This window comes from Saimiri boliviensis, chromosome 7 (assembly GCF_048565385.1).
Source record: "Saimiri boliviensis isolate mSaiBol1 chromosome 7, mSaiBol1.pri, whole genome shotgun sequence".
Lineage (NCBI taxonomy): Eukaryota > Metazoa > Chordata > Mammalia > Primates > Cebidae > Saimiri > Saimiri boliviensis.
Genome location: NC_133455.1, coordinates 65,988,206 through 66,010,819, shown reverse-complemented (window position 1 = coordinate 66,010,819; position 22,614 = coordinate 65,988,206). Strand labels below are relative to the sequence as shown.

The following is a 22,614-nucleotide window of genomic DNA, read 5'->3' as shown; positions in this document are numbered from 1 at the left end:
AATAAAATCTAAGAAGAAAAGAGTTTTGATTAATTTAACCAAATAACAGCTTCCATTTTAATGATAAATTATTATTTGGCATTTATACACATAAAATATATGTTTAACTGAATATTCTGTACAAACTCTAGGAGTATTCCAGATACACAATTATAAAATAATCAAGCTCTTTCAAGGAAGCATGTGATTCAGTGCCAAAGTTACAATTGTATATCTGTCACAATACTTACAGCCCATAAAATGTTCACATGAGAACTCTAATGTAGGCAATTAATTACTGGAAGAATAAGTGGTTTTCATATATAGAACATAGAAAGGGACACAATGCAAAATAAAGATATTAAAGTCCTCAGAATTTCTTTATGTTGTTGCTAGTAAGATGACAAAGCATAAAGCTATGAGGATCTGGCCACGTAAAATATTGATAGTCAGTATGCCTTGAGTGCTTGCGTGGAAGAAGTGCTCTGTCAGCCACTTTTGGTAGAAGGATGGCCCAAGATAGATACCAGGAAAACCTCTTCGACCACAGCCATGTCCGTAACTGGTAATTCCCATTACAAAAAATCTTTTATATTCTGGTAAGTAGCACATTAATGGTCCACCACTATCACCCTGTCAAAAAAGTCCCAAAGTAGTGTTTGTTACTTCTAGTATTCTTCAAGCAACAATAACGCTGGAATAAATTATTTACATCAAACATGTATTTACATAGATACACATTTTCAATATACTCCCAACTTAAAAGATCAATAGATTTGGAGCTTAATCTGAGGTTCTGGGAAGATGGTGAAGGTCTCCGAGATTTATGATGTCACTTGGGAAGTATTTGGAGTCCTAAACCCAAGGGCCAAGCAGATGGGGAAAATACATGAATTTGAGTGAAACACAATAGTGGCCTACCAGTGCCTATGAAGATCTGAAATGTGAGATAAAATGGGAAAATGGAGAGAAGAAAACTCACGAAATAGTGAGCAAATTGTGGAAGTTGGAGAAGAATTAATGAATATGCTTCTAAGCTTGGAGATGCTATTTGGATGATATATGAACAGGTGATGATTGCTGCACTAGACTATGGTCAGGATGACTTGGTACTGTTCTGTCTTCAAGAGCTAAGAGGACAGTTCCCTGGCAGTCACAGAGTCAAGCAATTAACAGGCATGAGATCTGAAGCCATGGAAAGATATGATGATGCTATCCAGCTGTATGACAGGATTTTACAAGAAGATCCAACTAACACTGCTGCAAGAAAGCGTAAGATTGCCATTTGAAAAGCCCAGGGGAAGAATGTGGAGGCCATTTGGGAACTGAATGAGTATCTAAAACAATTTGTTAGAGACCAAGAAGCCTGGCATGAACTTGCAGAACTTTATATCAATGAACATGACTATGCAAAAGCAGCCTTTTGTTTAGAGGAACTAATGATGACTAATCCACACAACCACTCATACCGTCAGCAGTATGCTGAAGTTAAATATGCCCAAGGTGGACTTGAAAACCTCGAACTTTCAAGAAAGTGTTGCGCACAGGCATTGAAACCAAGCAACAGAAATGTGAGAGCTTTGTTTGGGCTTTTTTTTTTTTTGAGACGGAGTTTCGCTCTTGTTACCCAGGCTGGAGTGCAATGGCGCGATCTCGGCTCACCGCAACTTCCGCCTCCTGGGTTCAGGCGATTCTCCTGCCTCAGCCTCCTGAGTAGCTGGGATTACAGGCACGCACCACCATGCCCAGCTAATTTTTGTGTTTTTAGTAGAGACGGGGTTTCACCATGTTGACCAGGGTGGTCTCGATCTCTTGACCTCGTGATCCACCCGCCTTGGCCTCCCAAAGTGCTGGGATTACAGACGTGAGCCACCGCGCCCGGCCCTGTTTGGGCTTTCTGTGTCGGCAAGTCATATTGCTTCTAATCCAAAAGCAAGTGCAAAAACAAAAAAGGACAACATGAAATATGCTAGTTGGGCAGCTGGTCAAATAAACAGAGCTTATTAGTTGCAGGTCCAAGTAAGAAGAAAACCAAATATTTTCTTATTGCAGTTGAAGACATGTTGGAAACATTACAGATCACCCAGTCTTAAGGTTTCAAAGACTCTTTGACATTAGATTTCACAACTGCACAGTTGAACTAGCAGGCCTGTAACTTACTTACTAAATGTCCAGTGCTATTTATATACTACAGTAATTCTCTGTTAAAAAGGCAGTTGTAAAGAATGTGTTTATATAAACCTAAAAATGCCTTTTACTGCTAAGTGGGAAAATGGGGGAAATCCATGGAAGAGACATTTAAGACTTATTGATTGTACATCAGTCTCTTCATATCACACACAACATACAGACACACACACACACACACGCACACACACACACCCAAACTCTAATGTAGAATAACCTTGTTAAATAAACCATGATGATTTATTAAAAAAAAAAAAAAAGATTTTGAGTTTAATCTTCCAACTCAAACAGGAGGAATTCAGTTTTGCCCAGGTGTTTGGAGGAACCATACAGCTGGGAGATAAATTCCCCATCTGCCTAGTTTTGAGCCAGAATACTATATATAAAAATGTTTAGATTTTTAAATACAATTACTCAGGAGAAATATAATTTTGGAAATGTGTAAAATATTGTAAAAGTTGTCTATTATTAGACTATTGCTTAATACGGTGTGTGGGAAGTGTAAATTTAAGATGTCTTTTAGGCATGTGTGTGGTTTGCTTGCCAGGGAGAGGAGTAAACTGGCATCTTGCAAGAGAGGACATGTTTCTAAGTGTTGACATTGGCCAGTGCAGCAAAATGAGCATAAGTGGTGACACCTCTCAGTAGTAGTATAAATGACAGGTCACTTTCATAGTCTACACAAAATTATGAATGCACCCAAACACTGTTACTAAGGCCTGTTCATGCACTCAAAACAACAAGGACATTGAGATAATTCTCTATATAAGGCAGGCATGGAATAATAATTTTTTTGATGATGAGGAGGTTTAGCCTAGGAATGCAATTCAATTAGATTGGATTCTTTACTATTTTACTCAGCAAGATTTTAAAGGAAAAGGAAAGATAAAGTTTGGATTGCAGAAATGAGACTAAGTAGTAAAAGGGGAGAGCATGGATTAGTCAGGAGTGAAGGACTAGTAGATTTGGAAATAAGAAAAGAGGAATAAAGGAAGAGTAAAAAAGCATGAGACAAAACAAAAAATAGATCAATTGTACTTAATAAAAAGATTAACATTTGTGCTGCAAATGATAACTGTAGAAAAGTGAAAACACAGTCTACAGAATGGGAGAAAAACTTTGTACATTATATATCTAGTAAGGCATTTGTACCAGAATATATGAAAAACATTTACAACTCAGGGATAAAAAGACAATTTAAAAATGAACAAGGAATCCAAATAGACATGCTGTAAAGAAGGCATATGAATGGCTAATAAATATTTACAAAAATGCTCAACATCATTAGTCATTAAGGAAATACAAATTAAAACCAGTACGAGATACCACGTCACATCCACAAGGACAGCTATACTAAAAAAGTAACAGACTGAGCACAGTGGCTCACACCTGTAATCCCAGAACTTTGGGAGGCCAAGGTGGGCAGATCACTTGAGGTCAGGAGTTCGAGACCAGCCTGGTCAACATGGTGAAACCCTGTCTCTACTATAAATCCAAAAAAATTAGCTAGGCATGGTGACGTGTGCCTGTAGTTCCAGCTACCTAGGAGGCTGAGGCATGAGAATGGCTTGAACCTGGGAGGCAGAGGTTGCAGTGAACAGAGATTGCATCACGGCACTTTAGCCTGGGTGCCAAAGTGAGACTATCAAAAAAAAGAAAGAAAATTTGAGCTGTACAATTTTAACTAGGTGAATTATATCTCAAAGTTAATGATTTAAAAAAAAGGAGTCAAGGTAAATTCTGCCTAAGGTTAACCTGATGATAGTAGAAACCAAGGAATCAGGAACCAAGAAGATTTGGATTATTGAAATATTTAAAAAGAAGAAAAAATAATTTAGTATTTTTAGGCCTGATAATTAAGACCACCAGAAAGTTATCAAAGGCCTTGTTTGACAAGTTCCCTCTGGCTTCAGAAAATATTTTAAAGGAAAACTATTTGGTCTTACCCTGCAAGTATCAAAAGCCCCATCTTCATCACCTGCACAAAATGAAGTGTTGGGAATTATTCCCCCGTAACTCCTCTCAGAATTACATGTCTCTCGAGAAATATAATGCACTTGTGCATCTTGTAAAATCTCTGTAGCATTACCTGTTAACAAAAAATACCAGTAAGTTATTTTGGAGCACACACATTTTTACATTGACTTAAAATGTTGGTGTTTTATAAGTTTTTTTCCCAAGGTGGCTGATTCAATAATTATGTAAAATTATATTCATATATATGTGTATGAATATGTATGTATGCCTAGGAAGATTGTAGAAGAATGTTTACCTACATGTTCGTTTTTGAGATAGGGTGTCACTCTATTGCCCAGGCTGGAGTGCAGTAATGTGATCTTGGCTCACTGCAACCTCTGCCTCCTGGGTTCAAGCAATTCTTGTGCCTCAGCTTCCTGAGTAACTGGGATTACAGGTGCGCACCACCATGCTTGGCTAATTTTTTTTTTTTTTTTTTGAGATGGCGTCTCACTCTGTTGTCCAGACTGCAATGCAGTGGCATGATCTCAGCTCACTACAACCTCTGCCTCTCCATATCAAGCAATCCTCCTGCTCAGCCTCCTGAGTAGCTAGATTACAGGCACTCACCACCATGACCAACAAATTTTTGTATTTTTAGTAGAGATGGGATTTCACCATGTTGGCCAGGCTGTTCTCAAATTCCTGACTTCAAGTGATCCACCCACGTTGGCCTCCCAAACCCTGGATTACAGGCATGAACCACCACACCCCAGCCCAGCCATTCTTGAACTCCTGGGCCCAAGCGATTCTCCTCCCTTGGCCTCTCAAAGTGTTGGGATTACAGGTGTGAACCACCACACCTGGCTGACTTCTAATTTTAAGCCACCCTTGAATTCCTGAGATAAATCTAATTTGGTTATGATTAATTCTATTATTTTTTTGAGTCAGGGTCCTGCTCTGTTGCCTAGGCTGGTGCTTAGTGCAGTGGCACAATCATAGGTTGTGGTAGCCTCAACCTCCTGGGCTTATGAGATCCTTCTGCCTCAGCCTCTTGAGTAGCTAGCACTATAGGTGTGTACCATTATGCCCAGATAGTTTTTTAGGTTTTGTTTTGTTTTGTTTTTGTAGAAACCGTATCTTAGTATGTTGTTCAGGCTGGTCTTGAACTCCTGGCCTCAATTTGGCCTCTCAAAGTGCTGAAATGACAGATGTAAGCTACTGTACCTGACCATCAATTCTATAAAATACTTTATAGATTTAGTGTGTTGTTAATAATTTGTTTGGAATGCCTGCATTTATGATATTGGGCTTTCTCATACTATGATTAGAATTTGGCATCAAGAATATTATTATTCTCATACACTGAATTGGAGTGTATTCATTCTTTTTGGATTCTTTGGAAGCATATGTATAGGATTTAAATAATCTGCCTCTGATATTATGGTAGAACTCACTTGTTCTGAGTTGTGGTTTTGGTTTTTAATTTTTGAAAAATCTAATTACTGATTCAATTCCTTTACCCTCTATAGGACTACAGAGGATTTCCATTTCTTGTTTGGTCAGTTTTGGTTAGTTATCATTTCATATTTAGTCAATTATTAATTTCAGTTTTGGTTATTTACAAAGCAGTTTATTAATTTTGTTTAAGTAATAAAACTTATAGCATAACTTTTTTTTTTGAAATGGAGTCTCACTCACCTAAGCTGGAGTGCAGTGGTGCGATCTCAGCTCACTGCAGCCTCCACCTCCCGAATTCGAGAGATTCTACTGTCTCAGCCTCTGGAGTAGCTGGGACTACAGGCACACACCACCACACTCAGCTAATTTATGTGTTTTTAGTAGATGGGTTTCAACATATTAACCATGCTGGTCTCAAACTCCTCACCTCATGATCCAACCGCCTTGGTCTCCCAAAGTGCTGGGATTACAGGCATGAGCCACTGTGCCTGGCCTACAGCATAACATTTTAAAAAGTATTGTGCTATATGTTAGTTGATAAAATTAATTTGTATTTGTGCCTTCTTTCCTTTTGTCACCAATCTTACCAGTGGTTTGTTGTTTTTTCAAAAAAACTTGATTTTGGCTTGTTTTCTCTTTTCTATCTTTATTTTCTATTCATTAATTGCTGTGCTTACCTTTATTTCTTTTTTCCTGCTTTCTATGGGTTTACTGTAATGTTCTTTCTTTTTTTAGTCTCCCTCCATAGTAGCTGAAACTACAGACATGTACCACCATGCCTAGCTATAATATTCTTTTTGTTTTGTTTTGTTTTGTTTGAGATGGAATCTTGCTCTTTCATCCAGGCTGGAGTGCAGTGGGGTGATCTCAGCTCACTGCAACCTCCGCCTCCTGGATTCAAGAAATTCTCCTGCCTCAGCCTTTCAAGTAGCTGGGATTACAGGCACCTGCCACCATGCCTGGCTAATTTTTGTATTTTTAGTAGAGATGGGCTTTCACCATGTTGGTCAGGCTGGTCTCAAACTCCTGACCTCTTGATCTGTCCACCTCGTCTTCCCAAAGTGCTGGGATTACAGGTGTGAACCACCGTGCCTGGCCTCTTTTTCTTTTTCTTTTTTTTTTTTTAATAGACGGAGTCTTGCTCTGCTACCCAGGCTGATCTTGAACTCCTGGGCCCAAGCGATTCTCCCACACTGGTCTCCCAAAATTTAGGATGTGAGCCACTGTGCTTGGTCACTGCAATGTTTATTTATACTTTTAAAAAGTTAGACTTTTAATTCACAGTGTTCAGACTTTATTCTTCAATATTTGGTCAAATATTTGCTCTTCCATTATGATTCAAGCTAAATATATATATTTCTAAAACTTTAAATTTTATGTTTTACCTCTGTTTTGGGTCTCAAGTTTTGCTATGTAGCATATACATTATTGTTCAATTCTAAGTATTTAAAATTATGATTTCCTCTTTGACATATGAGTTATTTAGTAGTATGTGTTAATTCTCTAAATGTGTGATGTTAAAAAATTTACCCTTTTGTCATTTTTTACAGCATTATTAGGGTTTAATTTATATAACATAAATATCACACATTATAAGAGTGCAGTTGAATGAACGAATATACCAGCACCACAGTCAATCCAGTTTTAGAGTATTTTCTTCACCTCACAGAGTCCTCCTATGCCCACTTGTAATCAATTCCCAGCTGCAGCTTCACACTTAAGAAATGACTGGCCGGGCATGGTGACTCATGCCTTGTAATCCCAGCACTTTGGGAGGCTGAGATGATCAAATCATCTGAGGTCGGGTGTTCAAGACCAGCCTGACCAATATGGAGAAAACCCATCTCTACTAAAAATACAAAAAATTAGCCTGGCATGGTGGCGCATACCAGTAATCTCAGCTATTCAGGAAGCGGAGGCAGGAAAATCGTTTGAATTCAGGAGGCTGAGGTTGCCCTGAGCCAGGATCACACCATGGCACTCCAGCCTGGGCAACAAGAGTGTGAAACTCCATCTCAAAAAAAAAAAAAAATAAAAATAAAAAATAAATGACTCATACTTGTCTCTATAGGTTTGCCTTTTCTTGAAGCTGTATAAATGGGATCACACATTTGTAGTTTTTTGTATATTGCTTCCTTCATTTAGCTATATACCAATGTTATAAAGGTTCATCTAAATTGCAGGCTAGCCTTTCTCCTTTTTATTGTTGGATAGTGTTCTATTGAATGGATATATTTTACATACCCATTCTCTAGTTGGTGGACTTTAGATTGTTTCCAGTTTGGGGTATTATTAATAATGCCACGATGAGCATTCACAAGTTTTTGTGTGGACATGTTTTCATTTTTCTTCGGTAGACATTCAGGAATGGATTTGCTAGGTCATACTAACTATGCTTAACATGGTAAGCGCATATTTTACTTTTTGAGAAATTGCCAAACTGTTTTCTTAAGTGGCTTTACCATTTTACATTCTCCCCAGCAATGTATAAGGGTTCCAGTTTTTTCTCCACATCCTTGCTAACACTTGGTTTGTTAGTCTTTCGGATTAAAGTCATTCTAGTAGTTGCATAGTGGCATCTCATTGAGATTTCAAGGATGTTAACAAATATATTTTTTTGAAATGAGGTCTTGTTGTGTCACCCATGTTGGAGTGTAGTAGAGTGACCATAGCTCACTGCAGCCTTGAGCTCCTAGGCTCAAGTAACCTTCCTGTCTTAGCCTCTCTAGTAGCTGGGACTACAGGCATGTACCACCATGCCTGGCTAATTTTTGTGGCAATGAGATCTTGCTTTGTTGCTCAGGCTAGTCTCAAACTACTGGCTGCAAATGATCCTTTCACCTTGGCCTCCCAAAGTGCTGAGATGACAGGTGTGAGCCACTGTACCCAGCCAGTGTTAACAGCTTTTCATGTACTATTAGCCATTTGTATACCTACTTTGGTGTGTTTTCAAATCTTTTTTTGTTTCTGCAAATACTATGGTGACTGATCTTTTCAAATTTTTTATTTGATTTTATTTATTTATTTATTTTTTGAGACAGCCTCTTGCTTTGTTGCTCAGGCTGGAGTCCAGTGACACAATCACAGCTGACTAGTCTCAATCTTGTGGCCCTCATGTGATCCTCCCACTTCAGCCTCCTGAGTAGCTGGGAGGACAGGGGTATACCACCATGCCCTACTAATTTTGGGGTATTTTTTTGTAGAGACAGGGTTTTGCCATGTTGCCCAGGCTGATGTCAAACTCCTGAGCTCAAGCCATCCACCTGCCTTGGACTCCCAAAGTTTAGGGATTACAGGTGTGAGCCACTTTGCCCAGCCTTAAAACAAATTTTTCTTGAACAATTCTCATTAGTGATAACAATTTACACATGACCTACTTTCAGCCTTATTTTCTAGTCAGACCCTTTTTAATAAACTATGTATTTTACTTTACATCATTTTGGTTCAAGAAGCCCAGTAAAAATATTAATTTCATATTGAAATGGAAATGCATGCAACAAAAACTAAGGACAGGGTTTTCAGAATAAACTATGTCAAATTAGCATTTACATTCCATTGGTTATGATGTATTATCATTTTTTATACACTGCTGGAGATATTTGCAGCTCTTTACATTTTTTTTTCTTCTTCCATTGATTTTCTTGAGTGTCTTTTGAAGAGCATACACGTTTACATTTTGTAAAGTCCAATTTATTTTTATTTTTATTAATGGTTGTTCTTTTGGCGTCCTAAGAAATCGTTACCTAACCCAATGACTCAAAGACTTTCTATTTGCTTTTTTGTAGAAGTCTTATAATTTTAGCTCTTATACTTAGTTCTGTGATCTATTTTAAGTTAATATTTCTCTAAGTCTTTTTATGCTGCTAAAATATATCACAGACTGCTTGTAAACAGTTGCTTAATAAACAATAGAAATATATTCCTCATAGTTCTGGACGCTGAAGTTGAAGATCAAGGCACTGGCAGATTCAGTTTCTGGTTAGAGCCATTTCTGGTTCAAAAATGATGACTTCTAGCTGTATCCTTACATGGTGGGACGACAAGGCAGCTCTTCGGGGCCTCATTTATCGGGCACTAGTCTCGCTGATGAGAGCTCTGCCCTCCTAAAAGGCCCTACCTCCTAATATCATCACTTTGGGGGTTAGGATTTCAACATAGGAATTTTGGATGGACACAAACTTTCAGATTGTACCACTGCTGAATACAGTATGGGCAAAGCTCTGAGGGCTTTTTCGTGGCATATGGATATCCAGTTGTCCCAGCATCATTTGTTGAAAAGACTATTTGTTTTCCATTGCACTGCCTTGGCACTGTTGTAAAAATCAACTGGCCATAAATATAGGTTTTTTTCCCCTCCATGTTATGCTTTATTAATCTACAGATCTATCTTTTAAAAATTAAATTTTTTTTTAGAGATAGACTCCTTGTGGCACCCAAGGCTGGAGTGCAGTGGCATGATCATGGCTCACTACAGCCTCAAACTCTTGGGCTTAAGTAATCTTCCTGCCTCAATCTTCCGAGTAGCTGGGACTATAGCTGCACATCACCATACCTGGTTTATTTTTATTTTTGCAGAGATGGGGGCTCACCGTATTGCATAGGCTGGTCTTTAAATTCCTGGCCTCCAGCACTTCTCCTGATTTGGTCTCCCAAAATGTTGGGATTACAGGCATGAGTCACCACTCCCAGCCCCTCCAAGTCTGTCTTTATACCAATGTGTTGATTGCTATGGTTTTAGAATATGTTTTGAAATCAGATAGTATAACTCATTCAGTGCCCATATACTGAGGATAGTATCCCCAAATTAGTTTTTTAGCACTTGGCCCTCTCCCTCCCATCCTTTATTTATTTATTTATTTATTTATTTTGAGACAGAGTTTTGCTCTTGTTGCCCAGGCTGGAGTGCGATGGCACAATCTCAGATCACTGAAACCTCTGCCTCCTGGGTTCAAGCCATTCTCCTGCCTCAGCCTCCCAAATAGCTGGGACTACAGGCACGTGCCACCATGCCTGGTTAATTTTGTTATTTTATTTTATTTTATTTTATTTTATTTTTGAGACGGAGTTTCGCTCTTGTTGCTCAGGCTGGAGTGCAATGGCACGATCTCGGCTCACCGCAACTTCCGCCTCCTGGGTTCAGGCAATTCTCCTGCCTCAGCCTCCTGAGTAGCTGGGATTACAGGCACGCGCCACCATGCCCAGCTCATGTTTTGTATTTTTAGTAGAGACGGGGTTTCACCACGTTGACCAGGATGGTCTCGATCTCTCGACCTCGTGATCCGCCCGCCTCGGCCTCCCAAAGTGCTGGGATTACAGGCTTGAGCCACCGCGCCCGGCCACTTTTGTTATTTTAGTAGAGTTTCTATTTAATAGGTTTCTCCATGTTGGTCAGGCTGGTCTTGAACTCCCAAGCTCAAGTGATTCGCCCACCTTGGACTCCCAAAGTGCTGGGATTATAGGCGTGAGACACTGCGCCTGGCCCCCCTCCTTTTCTAGTAGTCCCCAGTGCCTATTGTTACCATCTTTATGTTCACAAGTACCCACTATTTAGCTCCCACTTTTAAGTGAGAACATGCAGTATTTGGTTTTCTGTTCCTGTGTTAATTCACTCAGGATAATGGCCTCTAGCTCCATCCATGCTGCTGCAGAGGACATGATTCTGTTTCTTTATAGCTATACAGTATTCCATGGTGTATATGTACCACAGTTTCTTTATCCGGTCCACTGTTGATGGGCACCTCAGTTGACTATGTCTTTGCTATTGCCAATAGTGCTGCGATGAACATAGGAGTGCATGCGTCTTTTTGGTAGAATGACTTATATTCCTTTGGATACATACCCAGTAATAGGATTGCTGGGTCCAATGGTGGTTTTAAGTTCTTTGAGAAATTTCCAGACTGCTTTCCACAGAGCTGAACTAATGTTATTCCTATCAGCAGTGTATAAGCATTCCTTTTTCTTTGCAGCCTTGGCAGTATGTGATTTTTGGCTTTTTTAACAATAGCCATTCTGATGGGCATGAGATAGTATTTCACTGTGGTTTTGATTTGCATTTCTCTGATGATTAGTGATATTGAGCGTATTTTCATGTTTGTTGTTGGCCGCTTGTATGTCTTTTGAGAAGTATCTGTTGATGTCTTTTGCCCATGTTTTAGTGGGGTTAATTGGTTTTTGGCTTGTTCAATTGTTTAATTCCTTATAGATGGTGGACATTAGACCTTTGTAAGATACATAGCTTGCAAGCGTTTTCTCTCATTCTGTAGGTTATCTATTTCTTCTGTTGATAGTTTGCAGAAGTTTTTCAGTTTAATTAGTTTCTACTTGTCAATTTTTGTTTTAGTTGCAATTGCTTTTGAGGATTTAGTAAATATTCTTTCCCAAGGCCAATGTCCAGAATTGTATTTTGGGTTTTCTTCTAGGATTTTTACAGCTTGAGGTCTTACATTTAAATCTTTAACCCATCAAGAGTTAGTTTTGCATACGGTGATAGGATAGGGTTCCGGTTTCATTCTTCTGCATATGGCTAGCCAGCTATCCCAGCACCATTTATTGAATAGGGAGTTTTTTCCCTATTGATTTTGTCAAAGATCAGATGGTGTGTGGCTTTATTTCTGGTATTGTTACAAAAACAGACAAATAGACCAACAGGACTTTTTGGTAGAATGATTTATATTCCTTTGGATAGACACCCAGTAATAGGATTGCTGGGTCAAACCAATAGGACTATGTGTCTGTTTTTGTAACAATACCATGCTGTTTTGGTTACTGTAGGGTTTTTTTGTTTGTTTGTTTGTTTTTGTTGTTTTTGAGATGGAGTCTTGCTCTATTGCCCAGGCTGGAGTACAGTGGCATGACCTTGGCTCACTGCAACCTCCCCCTCTCAGGTTCAAGTGATTCTCCTACCTCAGCCTCCCAAATAGCTGGGATTACAGGTGTGTGCCACCATGCCCTGCTAATTTTTGTATTTTTAGTAGAGACGTGGTTGGGACCATATTAGCCAGGCTGATCTCGAACTCCTGACCACAGGTGATCTGCCCACCTTGGCCTCCCAAAGTGCTAGGATTATAGCAAGAGCCACTAGGCCTGGTGTTACTGTAGTCTTATAGTTTGAAGTTTGGGTGATACTTCCAGCTTTGCTTTTTGTGTTTAAGATTGTCTTGGCTATTTGGGCTCTTTTTGGGTTCCATATAAATTTTAGAACAGTTTTTTTTTTCTAGTCCTGTGAAAAATGACATTGTAGCTTGATAGGAATATCACTGAACCTATAGATTGATTTGGGCAGTATGGACATTTTAATGATATTGATTTTTCCTGTCTATGAACATGGAATGTGTTCTCATCATTTGTTTGTATCATTTATTTTTTTTTTTTTTTCAGCACTGTTTTGTAGTTCTCCTTACAGAAATCTTTCACTTCCCTTGGTTAGATGTATTCCTATGGAGGTTTTGTGTGTGTGTTTGTGTGTTTGTGTGTGTGTGTGTGTGTGTCTATTGCAAATAATATCACATTCTTGATTTGGCTCTCAACTTGAATATTATTGATGTATAGAAATGCTACTGATTTTTGTACATTGATTTAGTTATCCTGGAACTTTACTGAAGTCATTTATCAGTTCCAGGAGCCTTTTGGTGGAGTCTTCAGGGTTTTCTAGGCATAGAATCATACCATCGGTGAAGAGAGATAGTTTGGGTTTTTTTCCTAAAATATATATATCGCAATCAGCTTGCCTGATACTAAATAAGGCAGGCGTCCTCAAACTTTTTACACAGGGGGCCAGTTCACTGTCCCTCAGACCATTGGAGGGCCGCCACATACTGTGCTCCTCTCACTGACCACCAATGAAAGAGGTGCCCCTTCCTGAAGTGCGGCGGGGGGCCGGATAAATGGCCTCAGGGGGCCGCATGTGGCCCATGCCATAGTTTGGGGATGCCTGAAATAAGGCATTAAATAAATTAAAAGGAAACTAAATATGATTCCTGATAGCCAGAAATGTCTTACTTAAGAGAGACAATTCTGCCACAGAGCTGGCTTCATAATCTGAGTTTAAATTACAGACACACTTGGAACCACCATTCTATCTTAAGGTTCAAGCATCTTGGCATGTACAACCAGAGAAAGTCTCTGTTTCTGCTTCGGAAGAGAATTTTCTCTCTCCCTCCAAGAAGTTAAAAAAAAAAAAAAAAAAACCAAAACCCCTCCCGCCAAAGTTTTTTTCAGTGTTTTTAAAGGACCTATAATACTTCTCAATCTTGTGGCATAAAGAGATAAAAAGATAATACATAGAAAGAAAGAAACACAGTCAGGCATCACTTAATGATGGAGAACATTCTGAGAAATACATCATTAGGCAATTCTGTTGTGTGCAACCATAATAGAGTGCACTTCCATAAGCCTAGATGGTACAGTCTGCTGCACACCTAGGTTAGGATCTATGGTATAGCCTGGTACTCCTAGGCTACAACCTGTTCAGCTGTACTAAATATTGTAGACAGCTGTGATACAGTAGTAAGCATTTGTGTACCTAAACACAGAAAGGCCAGGCTTGGTGGCTCACGCCTGTAATCCCAGCGCTTTGGATGGCCAAGGCAGGCGGATCACAGGCAGCCAGGAGTTTGAGACCAGCCTGGCCAGCATGGCGAAACCTTATCTGTACTAAAAATACAAAAATTAGCCAAGTGTGGTGGTGCATGCCTGTAATCCCAGCTAACTGGGAGGCTGAGGCAAGAGAATCACTTGAACCTGGGAGGTGGAGGCTGCAGTGAGCTGAGATCACACCACTGCACCCCAGCCTGGGCAACAGAGTGAGACTCTGTCTAGATTTTTTTTAAAAAAAAAAAAAGGAGGGCCGGGCGCGGTGGCTCACGCCTGTAATCCCAGCATTTTGGGAGGCCGAGGCGGGTGGATCACGAGGTCAAGAGATCAAGACCATCCTGGTCAACATGGTGAAACCCCGTCTCTACTAAAAATACAAAAAATTAGCTGGGCATGGTGGTGCGTGCCTGTAATCCCAGCTACTCGGGAGGCTGAGGCAGGAGAATTGCCCGAACCAGGAGGCGGAGGTTGCGGTGAGCTGAGATCATGCCATTGCACTCCATCCTGCATAACAAGAGCAAAACTCCGTCTCAAAAAAAAAAAAAAAAAAAAAAAGGTTCAGTAAAAATATGGAAAAATAATCTTATAGACCACCATCGTGTATGCAGTCTGTCACTGACCTAAATGTCATTATGTGGTACGTGACTGTGTATAAAAGGTTTGACCTTCCTCTGCTCATAATCGGGAAAATGGGTATCAGTAAAATTCAGACTATAATTACCTTCTTCTTTTGTTCTTCCCCAGCCACTTATAAAACACTTTGTGCTTCCGTCCAGGATTTGGAAAACATCAAAAGGTAGGCAAATAGGCTGAATATAGTCATTATATCTCACTGCTTTTTTTAAGTGAAAAAGTGCAATGTCATTTACATAAGATTCCAAAATGAAGTTTGGATGAATAATGATTGCTTTAATTTTTATCTTCTTGGTATGAGGATGGTGACCATGTATATTATTAGTTCCAATCACAGCTCTCCATATTAAAGGATTACTGAAAGAAAGTAAACATTCTTATTATAACCATCTTTACTTAACTAAGGGCATATTCTTAATCTCCCACTAGTTTTGTTCTTAAGGTAGATTAATAATAAAAAAACTTTAATTCTAGTTTCATGTGACATAAAATATCAACTAACACAAGTATCATGATCTAGGAAAGGAAAAAAAGACCGATGGGACAGAAAATCCAGAAACAGTTTCAAGTACATGAAAATTTAATATGTTATTAAGGCAACATTTTTTGCCAATGGACAAAGAATGAATTATTCAGCATGTGGTATTGGGGCAACTAGTTATTTGAAAAGAGAAATAAAATTAGATACCTGAAATAACACTGAACACCAAAATAAACTCCAAACGGATTAAATATTTAAACGTACAGATCTTTTTAATAAAGAGTTCCAGGCCGGGTGCAATGGCTCAAGCCTGTAATCCCAGCACTTTGGGAGGCTGAGGCGGGTGGATCATAAGGTCAAGAGATCAAGACCATCCTGGTCAACATGGTGAAACCCCGTCTCTACTAAAAATACAAAACATTAGCTGGGTATGGTGGCGCGTGCCTGTAATCCCAGCTACTCAGGAGGTTGAGGCAGGAGAATTGCCTGAATCCAGGAGGCAGAGGTTGCGGTGAGCCAAGATCGCACCATTGCACTCCAGCCTGGGTAACAAGAGCAAAACTCTGTCTCAAAAAAATAAATAAATAAAAAAATAAAGAGTTCCAATCTTTTAGAGATATGCAAAGTGTTATGTCTGAGATTTGCTTCAAAATAATTGGAGGGGGAATGGTGAGGGTGTAGGTGAAACAAGATCAGGTGTAAGTTGATAACGGGAAGCTAGATGATGGGTACATGGGAGTTCACTAAAATATTCCCTCTGCTTTTATGATGTTTTTGAAACTTACTGGAATCAAACATTTGGATATTAACTTAGCATGTGAATTAAAAAACAAAAGCAGAAAATAAAATAAATGAATATTTAACATTGACACAAGAAACATGACACTAAAGGTAAAAACAAGAAGCAACTAATAGATCTTGGTCATCTTAAAAAAGCAAGCAAGCAAAAAACCAAACCCAAAACGAGCGAAACATTCAACAATTAAAACCACAACAGTTTAACAGTAGTTAACATCTGGAATTGAATTACAAAGCAGGAACTTTCACTTTATACACTGTTGCTTACAAATATGGAGATAACTTTCATCCTTCAAACTGGCAACATTAAGTGAGTGTGAGCGTGTGTGTGTGTGTGTGTGTGTGTTCGATGATAACAGTGTAGACAAGAGTTAGAGGAAAAGGGCACTCTTATTCATGGCAGAAAGTGTAAAGAGATAGGCAATTTGACAGCATGTATCAATAGCCTAAAAAAGCTGCATTGCCTTTGACTCTGCAGTTCTACTTCCTAGAATTTATCCCAAGGAAATAAAAGATGAACACAAAAATTTAGCTATAAAAATATTTACCAGGCCAGGTGTGGTGGCTCACACCTGTAATCCCAGCACTTTGGGAGGCCGAGGCAGGTGGATCACGAGGTGAAGAGATCGAGACCATCCTGGTCAACAAGGTGAAACCCTGTCTCTACTAAAAATACAAAAAGTTAGCTGGGCATGGTGGCACGTGCCTGTAATCCCAGCTACTCGGGAGGCTGAGGCAGGAGAATTGCCTGAACCCAGGAGGCGGAGGTTACGGTGAGCCGAGATCGCGCCATTGCACTCCAGCCTGGGTAACAAGAGCAAAACTCTGTCTCAAAAAAGAAAAAAAAAAATTTACCACAGAAATTTTGGCACATCTACAAAGTGGAAAACAGAAGCAACATATGTTGACATGGAAAAATGCTCATGTTATATAATTTAATAAAAAAGGCTACTTCACAGTTTAGATATATGAGCCTGTTATGTAAAATAATTTGGCTAGAAAAATCTAGAAGGCATGTAACTAAAAATTAACAGCTATTATTTCTAGGAAGTATAATAATAAGATAAGAAAAATCATTTCTGTTTTCTCATTTTCTTACATTAAATATGTTCTAGGCCGGGCATGGTGGCTCATGCCTGTAATCCCAACACTTTGCTAGGCCGAGGCAGGCAGATTGCTTGAGCCCAGGAGTTCGAGACCACCCTGGGCAACATGGCGAAACTCTGTCTCTATAAAAAAATACAAAAATTAGCTGGGTGTGGTGGCATGTGCCTGTAGTACCACCTACTGGAGGCTGAGGTGGGAGGATTGCTTGAGCTCAGGAAGTTGAGGCTGCAGTGAGCTATGATTGTACCACTGCACTCAAGCCTGAGGAACAGAGTAAGACCCTGTCTCATAAAAAAAAAAAAAAAGGCCGGGCGTGGTGGCTCACACCTATAATCCCAGCACTTTGGGAGGCCGAGGCGGGTGCATCACGAGGTCTAGAGATCGAGACCATCCTGGTCAACAAGGTGAAACCCCGTCTCTACTAAAAATACAAAAATTAGCTGGGCATGGTGGCGCGTGCCTGTAATCCCAGCTACTCAGGAGGCTGAGGCAGGAGAATTGCTTGAACTCAGGAGGCGGAGGTTGTGGTGAGCCGAGATCGCACCATTGCACTCCAGCCTGGGTAACAAGAGCGAAACTCCGTCTCAAAAAAAAAAAAAAAGGGCGGGGAGCGGTGGCTCAAGCCTGTAATCTCAGCACTGTGGGAGGCCAAGGCGGGCAGTTCACAAAGTCAGGAGTTTGAGACCAGCCTGGCCAACATGGTGAAACCCTGTCTCTACTAAAAATACAAAAATTAGCTGAGCATGGTGGCAGGCACCTGTAATCCCAGCTACTGGGGAGGCTGAGACAGGAGAATCAATTGAACCCAGGAGGCAGAGGGTGCAGTGAGCCGAGATTGCACCACTGCACTCCAGCCTGGGCAAAAGAGCGAAACTCCGTCTCAAACAAAAAAAAAAGAAAAAAGAAAAGTTCTACTTCTTTATTTTTTTAAATATAAGATTACACATACACTTACCATTTGACAAGGTAGTCTCCCTCTTGGGTATTTACACAAGTGAAAAGAAAACCTAGATTCACACAAATGTTTATAGTGGCTTTACTCATAACTGACCAAATTCGAAACAAATATCCTTCAAGTAGTAGATGGATTAACAAACAGTGGTACATTCATATGTATTTGGCCATTCTTGCTTTGTTATAAATAAATATTTGGGCCGGGCGCAGTGGCTCACACCTGTAATCCCAGCACTTGGGAGGCCGAGGTGAGTGGATCATGAGGTCAGGAGTTCAAGACCAGCCTGACCAACGTGGTGAAACTGGATAATTTATAAAGAAAAGAAGTTTAATTGGCTGACAGTTCTGCAGGCTGCACAGAAACCATGGTGCTGGCATTGCTTATGGTGAGGGCTTCAGGGAGCTTACAATCATGATGGAAGGAGAAAGGGGAACAGGAGCATTGCATGATGAGAAGGAGCAAGATGGCAAGTGGGGAGGTGCCAAACACTTTTATTTATATTTTGTCCCTAACTTTCTTGTTATGTTCGGAGGTACATGTGCCAGTTGTTACATGGGTAAACTGTGTGGCAGGGGTTTGGTGTGCAGATGATTTCACCACCCATGTAATGAGCATAGTACCCAATAGGTAGTTTTTCAGTCCCCCTTCTCCACCCTCAGGGAGGCCCCAGTGTCTGTTATTCCCTACTTCATGTCCATGTGTACTCAGTGTTTGGCTCCCACTTATAGGAGATAGCATGCAATATTTGGTTTTCTGTTCCTGTATTAATTTGCTTCGGATAATGACCTCTAGCTCCAGCTATGTTGCTACAAAGGACATGATTTCATTCTTTTTTATGACTGCATAGTATTCCATGATGTATGTACCACATTTTCTTTATCCAGTCCATCACTGACGAGCATCTAGGTTGATTCCATGTCTTTGCTATTGTGAATAGTGCAGTGATGAACATATGCATGCATGCGTCTTTACGGTAAAATTATTTATATTTCTTCAAGTATATATTTAGTAATAGGATTGCTGGGTCAAACGATACTTCAGTTTTTAAGTTCTCTGAGAAATCTTCAAACTGGTTTCCACAGGGGCTGAACTAATTTCCATTCCCAGTGGCTCACACCTGCAATCCCATCACTTTGGGAGACTAAACAGGCAGATCACTTGAGCCCAGGAGTTTCAGACCAGCCTAGGCAACATAGTGAAACCCTGTCACTACCAAAAGAAAAACAAAAAACAAAAACCAAAAATTAGTCCGACATGGTGGTGCACACCTGTAGTCCCAGCTATTCAGTAGGCTAAGGTGGGAGGATCACCTGAGCCTGGGAGGTGGAGGTTGCAGTGAGCTGAGATCGTGGCACTGCCTGCCAGCCTGGGAGACAAAATTAGACTGTGTCCAAAAAAAAACACAAAAAACAAACCACCAATGAAAAATACTTACTACAGAGCCATACTAATCCAAACACTGTGTGGCGCTAGCCTAAGGACAGATCTATGCATCAATGGAGAACTGAGAGCCCAGAAACACACCCTTTCATATATGATCAACTGATTTTCAGTGAGGGTACCAACACCATCCAATGGGGAAAGGACAAACTTTTCAACAGACAGCACTGGGAAACACTGGATAGCCACATGTAAAACAAGGACGTTGTACCCTGATACTTTATGCAAAAATTGACTCAAAATGGATCACAGATCTAAATCTAAGAGCTAGAGCTATAAACTCTTAGAAGAAAACACAGGGGAAAAGCTTCATGATACTGGATTTGATATAATGATTTCTTACATATTATAACAGAAACACAGGCAACAGAAGAAAAAAATAGATACATTTGACTTCATCAAAATTAAAAGCTTTCGTGTATCAAAGGACACTATCAAGAGAGTGAAAATGTGACCCACAGAATGGGAGAAAACATTTGCAAATCATGTGTCTGACAACAGATTAATATCCAGAGTACATAAAGAACTCCTACAACTCAACAAAAAAGCAAAGAGCCCAGTTCTAAAATGGACAAAGGACTTGAATAGACATTTCTCCAAAGAAGATACACAAATGGCCAATAAGCGCATAGAAAATGCTTAACATCACTAGTAATTTGGGAAATTGATAGAAAAGCCACAATGAGCTACCATTTCACATTCATTAGGACAGTTATTATCATAATAGTAAATATAAGTATGATAAATTAGCTAGGGATGGGAGACTGATATTCTGGATCTACTTTTAATCAGTAGGGAGGGTTAAGGAACAGAAGAAGCAAATTTAAGAAACTGTACAGAGAGCCTTCACGGGCCTTGGGGACCACCTGGATAGGTGAAGTGGGAGAAATCAGATAACTCTCTGGGTAATGGAACTGTTGATGATGGCATTAACTGAGAAAATAGAGAAGAAACAGTATCAGAGGAAAGAATGTGAATCCAATATATATGCATTGGAGGGAGCTGGAAATATGACTCATCAGGAGAGACCTAGGAGTTGACAGCACCTGGTGATTGCCAAAGCAGAGGCAGATCAGACATCTCCAGGAAAGAGCATGATAGGGGGCAGGCCGGTGGTGGCTCATGCCTGTAATCCAAGCACTTTGGGAGGCAGAGGCTGGTGGATTACCTGAGGTCAGGAGTTCGAGACCAGCCTGGCTAACATGGCAAAACCTTGTCTCTACTAAAAATACAAAAATTAGGCAGGCATGGTGGCAGGCACCTGTAATCCCAGCTACCCAGGAGGCTGAGGCAGGAGAATCACATGAGCCCAGGGGGCAGAGATTGCAGTGAGCTGAGATTGCACCACTGCACTCCAGCCTGGGCAACAGATCGACACTCCATCTCAAAAAAAAAAAAAAAAAAAAAAGTAAAAAATAAAGGATTTCTTTCAACAAATATGTATAACGAAGGCATTACGGCTATTGGCAAACATAGCTTAACTGAGAATGGCTGACGTTAAATGGTCCTCTAGCACTTCAAACTACCCCCTAAGAATAAAATGGTTGTGTTCTGAATACCTACCTAGCATCTTTAGTGCAGTGGGCAGCTGTGAGGACCCACCTCTCTCTCACTAGGGTTCCCCCACATACATGGGAAAGAACGTGGCCATGTTTAACCTGCAGGCTCACCACCCAAGGCCATGTGCCAGCTTGAGCTTCTGTGCCCCCTATAATCCGAGACCCTTGCAGCGAATCCTTAAGCGGTGCCGTTCCACAATCTAAAAATAAAAATGATAACGTTATTTCGACTGAGCATCTATATTATATGTTACTTCCTAAGCTGGACATATTAACGTAATCCTTTAAATTCCTATCTAAAAAAACATTAAGCAAGCTAACATACCAGAAGCATGCCCATATTTTCAAAGAAACTTGGAGGGTTAAGACAAATACGCCATACTTACAAACAGACATGAAGTCAACACAATCCATTAATTTTAAAACTCTAGTCCCCAAAAATATAATTTTTCTGGCCACGTATCACATTCTTCCTTGCGTGAAACAGCAGTTAAAGAGCCTGGGAACGCTGAGTCGAGAGCTGCGAATTCTCATGCTCACCATTTCACCTGTTGGGCTCGTTTGTCTCTACCGTAGCATGAAACGGTCACCTAATAGCCCTCCCTTTCAACTCTTTATCCCCTGACGTATTAATCTATAAAATGGGGATGATAAACCCCAGAATGTTTTGAGGAGAAAATACAGAGTCACAATACAAACGTGTCATTTTACTGTTAACGCCTACTGTCATTATAACGGGCCTAGAAACTGTTGAGGTCTGTAAACTTTGGGTTAAAGGCGGTTGGGACAACAGAAGAGGAGGAACCCAAATTCAAAGACTGGCGGTGGGGAAAAGGCGAGAGAGGCCCAGGCGCGACCGGGTACTGCCCTTCGTGTGCGCCCCGCCTTCCCTCCGCCGCCCGGGCCTCTCGCGGGAGGCCTCAGCCTGCTGGGAACCAGCGGCCGCTTCCACCGAGGGGCCCAGCCTGGGCTTTCCGGAGGGCGAGTGGGGGTCTGAGTACAAGTGAGAGCTCCCCACAAACAATAGCGCTGCACTCAGGAGCCCCAGCCGCATTTTGGAGGCTGGTGAGCAAGATGGCGGCAGGTACTTCCCACCCGCCCTGGGCACGTGGGGCGCACGGTCTGGGGGCGAAGCGGGGAGGCACGAGTGCAGGCAGGGCGGGGCGAGGGGCGCGGGTAGAGTGCGAGAAGTAGGTCAGTTTACAAAGAACCCCTCCGGGCCGGGCGCAGCAGCTCACGCCTGTAGTCACAGCACTTTGGGAGGCCGAGGTGGGCGGATCACCTGAGGTTTGGGGTTCGAGACCAGCCTGATCCACATGGAGAAACCCCGTCTCTACTAAAAATACAAAATTAGCCGGGCGTGGTGGTGCACGCCTGTAATCCCAGCTACTCGGGAGGCTGAGGCAGGAGAATCGCTTGAAACCGGGAGGCGGAGGTTGCGGTGAGCCGAGATCGCATCATTGCAT

The 22,614-nt window shown here is 40.8% G+C and overlaps 1 protein-coding gene and 1 pseudogene across 1 annotated transcript; one reads left to right on the top strand and one right to left on the bottom strand.

The window, feature by feature from the left end:
- Positions 1-22,241, bottom strand: TMPRSS12 (transmembrane serine protease 12). Its single transcript, XM_003939164.4, has 5 exons — positions 22,016-22,241; positions 21,153-21,348; positions 14,897-15,165; positions 4,113-4,255; positions 1-612 (listed from the first exon to the last, which is right to left on the bottom strand). Exons 1-5 carry the CDS (start codon positions 22,200-22,202, stop codon positions 361-363), a joined length of 1,047 nt encoding a protein of 348 aa, XP_003939213.1. The 5' UTR covers positions 22,203-22,241; the 3' UTR covers positions 1-360.
- Positions 913-2,277, top strand: LOC120364987 (ER membrane protein complex subunit 2-like; annotated as a pseudogene).
- Positions 22,242-22,614: the final 373 nt, after the last annotated feature.